Source organism: Triticum dicoccoides, chromosome 7B, assembly GCF_002162155.2.
Source record: "Triticum dicoccoides isolate Atlit2015 ecotype Zavitan chromosome 7B, WEW_v2.0, whole genome shotgun sequence".
Taxonomy (NCBI): Eukaryota; Viridiplantae; Streptophyta; class Magnoliopsida; order Poales; family Poaceae; genus Triticum; species Triticum dicoccoides.
This window is the reverse complement of record NC_041393.1, coordinates 510,923,188-510,933,509: the sequence shown is the minus strand read 5'-3', so window position 1 is coordinate 510,933,509 and position 10,322 is coordinate 510,923,188. Positions and strand designations below refer to the sequence as shown.

General features: G+C 49.8%; 1 protein-coding gene across 1 annotated transcript; it reads right to left on the bottom strand.

The window, feature by feature from the left end:
• Positions 1–6,901: 6,901 nt before the first annotated feature.
• On the bottom strand, positions 6,902–10,020 carry LOC119336177 (ras-related protein RIC2-like). Its single transcript, XM_037608190.1, has 2 exons — positions 9,681–10,020; positions 6,902–7,557 (listed from the first exon to the last, which is right to left on the bottom strand). The coding sequence occupies exons 1-2, from the start codon at positions 9,902–9,904 to the stop codon at positions 7,128–7,130; spliced, it is 654 nt and encodes a 217-aa protein (XP_037464087.1). The 5' UTR covers positions 9,905–10,020; the 3' UTR covers positions 6,902–7,127.
• Positions 10,021–10,322: the final 302 nt, after the last annotated feature.

Below are 10,322 nucleotides of genomic sequence, written 5' to 3'. Positions count from 1 at the left end.
ATAACGAGCTAAATACCTGTCTTACTTAAAGTCTCGCAGCTTGCCCTGGAGGGGGACATGTCAAATAATCCCATCTCTTACTTATCGCACTATTTGTATCGTTCTGCTTTCATAGCAGCCTTTAATAAACAATACATAGCTCTTGTCTGTTATTGCATTCATTTTTTAAATATGTTCAGTTATGACATTATGCAACCGTACACTTTGGTACGGCCAATACACCAGGGGCTTAAGTACCCCAGATTATGGTGTGAGAAGACCGAACACTCTCACGAGTGCGGCACCCCGAACTTATAGCATTATATGCATCGGCTTCGAATCATGTCTTGGGTCAATAGTTGGGTTTGCCCGGCTCCCATGTTTTGGTACCTTACGTTCCGCTATATCGGCTAAGGTAGCGCTGGGAGAATTACTGTGATTGTGCCCCAGTTGAGCTGGGTTAACACCCTAGTAGAGAAAGCTAAAACTGACCGTCATGATAGGGCGAGAGACCGGTCGCTGTTCGAGAGGTTTTTCGAGTCCCTAAAGACTTATGCCGCTTAGAGTGAGGAGCTGGCTTTGTCCGGCCTAGGCGTGGATAGCGCCCCGAACTCGGTCTTCCAAATAGTAGGGGCTTCGCCGAAATTTAAAATTATAGAATTTTATGGCTAAGTGAGAGTGATAAAGCATTATAAGTCTGATTGCCTTGTTCGTTGTGCTGAGCGCCTCCCTCGAAGGACCCAAGAATGGGAACAAGAGCGCTCAGGTTTATCCTGAACACCCCAGCACTCGTGGCATGGGGGTAGAAGCCGACGACTTGCATCTTTCAGATTTAATAAACGGCCACACAGAAGATAATATTTTAAATTCAAAAAGCATTGCTTAGCGCATATGAACAAGTTTTCAGCGCACAGGATAAACACGAGCGAGTTTTACTCAAAAATTAAATCCTTGGAACATTCGTTCGCCACAAGGCGGGCAAAAGGACGCCCTCATAATACATTTCGGGCTTGCGATGCTCCTTTCCCTCCAGTGGCCCTTCCTTCACCAGCTTCTCAGCATCCAGCTTGCCCCAGTGCACTTTTGCATGGGCAAGGGCCCTACGGGCGCCTTCAATGCATACGGAGCGCTTGATGACTTCGAGCCATGGACAGGCATCCACCAGCCGCTGCACCAGCCCAAAGTAGCTCCCAGACATGGCCTCCCCAGGCCACAGCCGGCCTATAAGGCCCTTCATGGCATGTTCAGTTGCCTTATGGAGCTCGACCAGCTGCTTCAGCTGGTCGCTCAGGGGCACCAGGTGTCCGGCCTCAGCATACTGGGACCAGAACACCTTCTCCGTCGAGCTCCCTTCCTCGGCCCGGTAGAATGCGGCGGCATCGGATACACTGCGGGGCAGATCTGCGAATGCTCCTGGAGAGCTCCGGACTCGGGTAAGTAACAGGTAATTTACTTTCACATGCTTGCTTTGGATAAAGAATGCCTTACCCGCCGCTATCTTTTTCATTGTCTCAATTTCCTGGAGGGCTTTTTGGGCTTCGGCCTTGGCAGATTTGGCGCTTTCAAGTGTCGAGGCAATCTCAGACTCTCGAGTCTTTGAGTCAAGCTCTAAACTCTCATGTTTTTTCACAAGAGCATCGAGCTCTTGCCGCACCTCCGCCACCCGCGCCTCTTGTTTCTCTCGCTCGGTGTGCTCCACGACCGCATTGTTTTCGACCTTGGTTAGCGCTTCCTTCAGGGTCGCCACCTCGGTTGTGGCCCCTGTAACATTCACGTTGGTCCTGTCATTATTTGCAACCAGGTATTTTTATATACACTTACATAAGGTACTACTTACCTTCCTTGTCCTCGAGCTGCTTCTTGGCACGGCCGAGCTTGTTCTCGGACCGTTCGAGGCTCTGCTTTAATGCATCGACCTCCGCAGTCAGTGCGGCAGAGGTCAGCAGCGCAGCCTGCATTCCCATATTGACATTTTTATGTTAGACTCCTGCGTATATCTTTTTAGATCCTCAGTCCGATTTTTCTTTCCGAACACCAAACTGAGCATCAGGGGCTACTGTCTATGTGGTAACATTTTTACATGTTTTAAATACATACCTCGAAGCCTGTTAGAAGGCTGGTACAGGCTTGTGTCAGCCTGCTCTTGGCGGACTGAACCATCTGGATCACCGCACTCATAACAGTGCGGTGCTCCTCGTCGATGGAGGCGCCGTTAAGTACCTCCAGCAAATTGTCCGGCGCCCCCGGTTGGACGGAGGCCGCCGGCGTCGTAGGCTTGCCCTTCTCGCGAGGGGGCTGCCTGCCGGACTCCGGAACCACTGAAGGTTCCGGAGCGGTGCCCGGCCCAGGGCCGGACTTAGATCCCTCTGGGGCTTCATCCCCTTTGGGCCTGGAGTCCGGGAGGTCGCCTTGCGGCACCTCCAGGACCACCTCCTCCTGGTTTAGCCCCTTTTGGGACTCCACCTCGGCATCGTCCGTAGGGCGAGGGGAGGTAGCAGTCGGGAGTGAAGCACTATTCACATCCAACGAATCCAGGGAGCCGCTCAACGAATCGTCGAGCTGAGCTTTGGGCGGACTGCATGATTAAATTCGGCGTCAAAAGGTACTGTACAATAAAGGAACGCCATGAGTTATTCTGGTATCCGGATACTTACGACTTTGCTAGGGGCTTGGCCCTGGATGGCCACTCTTCTCCGCCGTCGTCGGTGTCGGAGGCGTAGTCCGGAAGAAGGGTCTTCCCCTTCTTGGACCCTCCGGCCTCCCTAGTTGGGGCGGCCTTCCTTTTTTTCCTTCCCCCGCTGGAGAGGGAGAGGCTTCTTCTTCCTCCTCCTCGTCTTCGGAGGCGGAGTGTGCTTCGGGGTCGTCGGGTGATGAATCCGACACCACCAGGCGCCGGGAACTCTTTCGAGTCCCCGTGGCCTTCTTCTTGGCCTTCTTCTCCGGCACCACGTGAGGTGCCGGGACCAGCAGCTTCGTCAAGCGTGCATCTACTGGGCCTTCGGGCAAAGGAGCCGGACAGTTAAACTGTTCGGACGTCCTCTTCCAGTCCTGTCAAAGGAGCGGGAGTTTAGATCCCGCATAGAGTCAAGCTATGAAAATCAAGTGTCCTGTAAAGGATAAAATAAGCTTACTTCGGTGGCTTGGCGCTTTGTGCAAAATCTACGATCCTCGGTGACGGGAGGGGAAACCTCGGAGCTCTTGAATAGCACCTTCCAGGCGTCCTCGTGCTTTGTGTCGAAGAGCCTGGACAAAGTCTGGTGCTGGGCCGGGTCGAACTCCCAAAAGTTGAAAGCCCGTCGTTGACACGGGAGGATCCGGCGGAAGAGCATGACCTAGACTACGTTGACAAGTTTAACCTTCTTGTTCACCAGGTCTTGGACGCAGGTTTGGAGTCCGGTCACCTCTTCCGAATTACCCCACAACAGGCCCGTATCTTTCCAGGAGGTGAGCCGTGTGGGGATGCCAGATTGGAATTCGGGGGCCGCTGCCCATTCAGGGTCACGCGGCTCGGTGATGTAGAACCACCCCGATTGCCACCCTTTGATGGTTTCCACGAAGGAGCCCTCGAGCCATGTGACGTTGGGCATCTTGCCCACCATGGCGCCTCTGCACTCTGCTTGCCGGCCGCCCACAACCTTCGGCTTGACGCTGAAGGTCTTTAGCCATAGGCCGAAGTGGGGCTTGATGCGGAGGAAGACCTCGCACACGACGATAAACGTCGAGATGTTGAGGATGAAGTTCGGGGCCAGATCGTGGAAATCCAGGCCGTAGTAGAACATGAGCCCCCGGACAAATGGGTGAAGTGGGAAGCCCAGTCCGCGGAGAAAATGGGTGAGAAACACCACCCTCTCGTGGGGCCTAGGGGTGGGGATGAGCTGCCCCTCATCTGGGAGCCGGTGCGCAATGTCGTTAGACAAGTATCCGGCCTTCCTCAACTTTTTGATGTGCCCCTCCGTGACGGTGGAGGCCATCCATCTACCTCCCGCTCTGTACATGATTGGAGAAGGTTGAGGTGGGAAGTGCGGACTTGGGCGCTGGAGCTCGAGTGCGCGGAAATGGATAAGCAAAGGAGGAAGAAGGCGTAGATTGAAAGGGTGGATCCTTATCCCCTTATATGGGCGGCCGAAATTATGTGCCCCCGCCAGCCTGGTAAAACTCGCTTATCTCCCAAGCACCGCGATTAATGGCGCGGTTGAGTTACCCACGCCCGTATTGATGAGAATCCCGAAAAGGGGACACGATCTCTGCTTTGACAAGACGTGCCAAGGAAACCGCCTCGCTAAACGCGCTGAGGTGGGACAGTAAAACGATTCGAAAAAAGGCTTGGCTGTGGCATGATGTCAAGCTACGGAGTATGTCAGTAGATTAGATTTGTGCAAATATTATTCTCTCTAGGTGGCATGTGGAACTTATTTTGCAGAGCCGGACACTATCCTTGTGTTCAACATCTTCTATGAAGTATTCGGAGGAGGAACCCGCCTTGTAATGCCGAAGACAATTTGCGCGCCGGACTCGTCGTCATTGAAGCCTGGTTCAGGGGCTACTGAGGGAGTCCCGGATTAGGGGGTGTCCGGATGGCCGGACTATGACCTTTGGCCGGACTCCCGGACTATGAAGATACAAGATTGAAGACTTCGTCCCGTGTCCGGATGGGACTTTCCTTGGCGTGGAAGGCAAGCTTGGCGATACGATATGTAGATCTCCTCCCATTGTAACCAACTCTGTGTAACCTAACCCTCTCCGGTGTCTATATAAACCGGAGGGTTTTAGTCCGTAGGACGAAGAACAATCATACCATAGGCTAGCTTCTAGGGTTTAGCCTCTCTGATCTTGTGGTAGATCTACTCTTGTACTACCCATATCATCAATATTAATCAAGCATGAGTAGGGTTTTACCTCCATCGAGAGGGCCCGAACCTGGGTAAAAACATTGTGTCCCTTGTCTCCTGTTACCATCCGCCTAGACGCATAGTTCGGGACCCCATACCCGAGATCCGCCGGTTTTGACACCACAGCCCCCCTCTCTAGTTCTCCACCAAAGCTCTACCCGGAGAACTACTCCTCCCTCTACTTCTTCGTCATTGTGAAGCTCTGGATGGTGGAGCACTGCCGGATCAAAAGTGTCGTACATGTGCAACCTACATAGGGACCGTATGTTTGGTTCTGGTTCGAGGGGTCTGTTCGTTCGTGGGATTTGAAGAACACGATCGGCACCAACTCCTCTTCGGCTGCAATGCGTTGTTGGTAATATCAGATTTAACCTTGTATGCACAATCTTCATAGTGGCCGTTTTTTACTGCCGTTTCCCAGCAGTTTGACCCGCCACCGGGTTTGAGGTGGCCAATGCCGCGGCTGCCGGGGGAGTGACGACATATGTCTCTTCTCTATGGAGGAGATGGAGGAGCAATTCCGCCTCAAGCAAGCCAAGGAGGCAGCACCGCATCCTCGAGTCCGAGCGGCGGAGTGGGTGGTTGCGGCAGCACCACAACGACTAGGAGATGCCGAGGGCTCTGGCAAAGGGGTCATCAAGCTCTCCTCAAACGAGGAATAGGAGTAGTTTATGCATTTTTCTTTCCATGTGTTCTGGTATGTAGTATGTCAGTGAATAATAACAAGTAAATTTGGAAGTCAAAGATTCCACTAAAAGTTAAAAATCTTTATGTGGTATCTTCGTAGAGGAGTTGTGCTAACCAAAGACAATCTTGCACGGCGCAACTGGCCAGGAAGTAAGAAGTGTTGCTTTTGTGCTCATGACGAGACAATCAAACACCTCTTTTTCCAATGCAAGTTTGCACGTTCTACATGGTCAGTCATCCAAATAGCGTCAAATTTGTATCCGCCAACGAGTATTGCCAATATATTTGGTCATTGGTTGGACGGAATTTCAAATAGTTTCAAAACGCTAATACGGGTGGGGGCGTATGCCTTACTATGGTCGCTTTGGCTATGTAGAAATGATTTGATTTTTAATGACAAAAATGCTTCTCCGCTGCAGGTTATTTTCCGTTGTACGCACTCGCTTCATACGTGGTCTATGCTACAACAGGCGGAGCACCAACCGCTGTTCAAGGCGGTGTGTACGCGGTTGAAGCAGGCGGCTATGGAGGGTTTTTTCCAACATGGGTGGCAGCATAACCTCCGGATCGATCCACCGCCGAGTTCGACATAGGCAAAGTGTCGGTCCATAGGACTCTACTGTTGCCGTTTTGTCGGTTTTCTTATTTTTTCTAGTGTCAGACTTTGATGTTTGGCTGTGTGCATCTTAATTATGCAGAGGCCGGGTGTTACTCATAATGTTTTGTATCCGCTTGATGCTATATTTAAGATAATAAAATCGCTCTTTGTTGAAAAAATGTAGTATGTCAAATCTCACATTTAGTTGTCGTGTGTGTTTATCAATCACATGTATGATCTACGTGTGTGTGATGGTATGGATTTGGGGTGTCGAAGAAAGGGGATGGACGTTGGCTGGGCAGACAAATGGAGCTCGGTCGGCTACTATTCTCGGAGGGGTTCGGACACGTCCGCGGACATACGGGTACCAAAATATCCCAATTCGATTGGAGGTGCCCTTAGAATTGACTAAATCGACGGAACTCGTTGAACTCTTCAGCTTATAATAATGAACGGAAGGAGTATATGTTTGCAACCCTACAGCTTCGAAAATTAGTTAAACTTTATGGTTCAAACCATTAACGGAAGCGTACGCCATATCCCGGTGAACAGTACAAATATCACGTTGCACCTGATCGTCTAATATATGCTTCTAAAGTAGAGTAAAAAAACACGGAGGGAGTAGCATGTTAAATTACCGAATGCGCAAGCAGTGAACAGTTTCCTAGCGTCAGTGGAGAATCGGCGATTGGCAAACGTGAAGCAAATTTCAATCAAGTTGAAAAGTTCAAGCATGGTTGCAACGGAATGACCTGAAAAACAATACTCCACCATGCCGATTGCCTCAAAGACCATACAACAATATGAAGGAAGGTCTCACCTCATCTAGACAAACTTCCCGGTTCAGCAACAAACTTCAACTTCTCTAGGTAACATTCATAATAATAATACTTGCTACTACTGCTACTAATAATTCCCGGTCGCTGGAAATGCCACATCACAAAAGCTCAGCAAAAAGAATGCATCATGGCGCCTCAGCTAGAGCAGCACCCACCCTTCTTCACCGCCGAGACATCGTCCTTCATGTTGATCTTCTCACCCTTGCCAGGGCCGGCGGCCGACTCTTCGCCTGCCTCGACCGCCCTCTTGCTCACAATGCGGTAAATCTGTTTCAAGACCTCCGCAAACGCGTCCTCCACATTGGTCGACTCGAGCGCAGAGGTCTCCATGAAATAGAGTGACTCCCTCTCTGCAAACGACTTCCCTTCGTCAGTTGGGACTGCCACGAGATGGCGGAGATCGGACTTGTTGCCAACAAGCATGACAACTATGTTCGGATCCGTATGGTCCCTCAATTCCTTCAGCCAGCGCTCTGCATTCTCGAAGGTTGCGTGCCGAGTGACGTCGTAGACAAGCAATGCTCCTACAGCACCACGGTAGTATGCGCTAGTAATAGCACGGTATCTGCAGCAGGGTTCAGACCAGAAATGAAATGTTGCAAGTGAAGGCAGATGTGAACAGAATAAACAAACATTCTGACAAGCAACAAAATTCACTGCCAATAAAGAATCCTGTAGTTCAGCAAAAAAGTTAAAAGTTTGCATAACTTTACAATCATGTGTCTCCAACATGGGTAATTCAAGCTTTAATTAATGAGATGTAAGGGTTGCTTATCCACAGGCCTGAGCAACACAATTAACAGCAAGGTGGCACAGAGCCTCAATCCTGAGCCAATTTTGGTGAGGAACACTGAAATGAAGCTTACGGTACCACCATTGCTTAACTACATCAACTTCAGAACTATCATCAAGCCTATGTTATTTCCAGATGCATACAGTTACACGTCAATATGTCATCAAAGGCACTCATATAAAGAAAAGATGGCATTAGATACTTAAGGATTAATTACAAACCACATGATTCCGTGCTTTGGTGATCTAGACTTTATACAGTAATGCCAATTAACCTATCGGCTCACTAACTCCAAGCCCACATTGAGTACAGGGTGCCCCAACAAAAAATAAATAGCATGACAATTCCAGCACTATGAGCAGAATTCAGGTGAGCCTCAAACTAAATTTTTTCTAGGGCACATATTGCACAATTCTAGACTATTGATAGTCCTTCGAATAGCAAATTTCTGTTTAGTTAGTTCTATGTTACTACTAGAGTAGTAGCATTAACCCATACAAATATGAGTCAACAGAAATTTTACTATATCATAGCCTTGATTAGGCAAAATGCTCCGCTCTGCTACTGTGATATTCATTGGTTGTGGTCCCCAAAAAATGCAGATTGGAACAACATATATCAAGGTGCTAATAATTATCGTTGCTGATGTGCAATACTACCAAATTTGGGTAACAATTGAGACAAGAATATAGGTGCATGGATATATGGCTCAACATTTCCAAGTATCCAACTAAGAATTGTAACAATTACGTGAGTGCATGATGACTACAGCTTGCAATTCTAATAACAAACAGCAGGGTTAGTTGAGAAAAAGGATAGGAGCCACAAAATTTAACAGCTATTTCTGGTTACTGTGGCATCAATTTCCAGAATAATAACTGAATAACTAAGGACGAAATATGACAAGTAGTGGATCATTAAACCATTGTCAAGCTTCGCGCCCATATGCTATTCTAAAATTAGTACAACTGGAGAGAAAAAAAAGTATAATGGAAAAATTAAGGACAAAAACAAACATGGATTTCTGGGTGCAGACAAGTAAAAAGAGGTAAGAAGGCCTAAGAACCAGTTCAGAAACAATGTCGTAAGTGTAAATGAATACATAGCAGAACTTCTGCAACAAATGTAATTAGTTATTAACTTATTATTCTTTAGAAGACCCCAACCAACAATAAGCATCGCTTCTAAAAATGGTGTACCAACGAAGATTCGAATCTGGAGATAGCACACCAACCATGCATCAACCAGAAACCAAATATGCACGCAATATAGTATCATGATAGGACGTACTTTGTAAGTTACGTGGACTTTGAGAACAGGAATCAAACATGAGAAAAGTAACAACTGTTACTATGGAAATATCAGAACAAACTCCGTTGCCGTTGAAGCCCTGATCTTCACTGCAGTGGCAAGATAAAAACCACAGAGAGTAATAATCCTATACAGACTACACGGTCAGAGTGTAGTGAGCTAAATCTACAAGGTGGGCATTTCCATGACCAAATCATCACCGAACAGATCATGCGTTTCTAGCTGTGCAAGTCCCCAAATCGTACAGCCACTCACCAGTAGAGTCCCTGCTTACTGATTCGTAAGCAGCCGATGCTATGATCCATTAGCAGTACCGACTGAACCTACCCTGACACTCCACCAGGTAGCCGCGCCAGCACGCAGCACAATTCGGCAGCGAGATCCAACAAGCAAAAGCCCCACAGCAGACACACACACACACTTGAAGGGGAAGGGGAAGCACGCATGCATCGGGATGTGAACGGGAGTAACCACGAAGCCAAGCACAGATCTACGTACGGCCGGGAGGGAGCACAGATCTACCTGCCGCCGAGCAGGCGGGAGCAGGGAGAGGGCGGGTGTGAGGCGAGGGAGGTGGCGCGTACCGTTCCTGGCCGGCGGTGTCCCAAATCTGGGCCTTGACGACCTTGCCGTCGACCTGGAGGGAGCGGGTGGCGAACTCGACCCCGATGGTGGACTTGGACTCGAGGCTGAACTCGTTGCGGGTGAAGCGGGAGAGCAGGTTGGACTTGCCGACGCCGGAGTCGCCGATGAGGACGACCTTGAAGAGGTAGTCGTAGTCGTCCTCCGCCCGGTACCCCGCCGCCATTGCTCCCGTCGCGTCGGCGATCTGGTTGTGGGGGGTGGCGAAGGAGGAGAGCGAGGGGGGAAGGGGAAGGTGGGGGAGGTGGTGTAAAAGCGGGGGCAGACGGAGGAGAGGGGAAAGAAAAGAAGGAAGGAAAGGAAAGGAAAGGAAGGGGGCACGGGCACGGCAGCGGGCGGGCACGGGGAGCGGTGCGCGCGTGGTGATCGCGTCCGCGTGGAGTGCGGCGAATGGGGCATTTTGGTCGGGTCCGGCCCGCCTACATTTTGGGGGCCGGGTCGGCAGTCGCTGCAGTGCAGTCCACCGCGCTGCAGGAGAAACATCCGGAGAAAGATTTAACCGAGAAATACCCGGGCCGGTTCTGCTCTTCATGTCTCGTTGCCAATCTTTTTTCTGCTACCCGTGTCGATCAGACATGGATCAT

What these genes read in the sequence shown, in the direction of transcription:
- LOC119336177 (XM_037608190.1), bottom strand. Translation starts at nt 9,904, where the DNA reads ATGGCGGCGGGGTACCGGGCGGAGGACGACTACGACTACCTCTTCAAG. An exon ending in GACACCGCCGGCCAGGAACG is followed by an intron (nt 7,558 to 9,680) that starts GTACGCGCCACC and finishes ACCCTGCTGCAG; the next exon opens with ATACCGTGCTATTACTAGCG.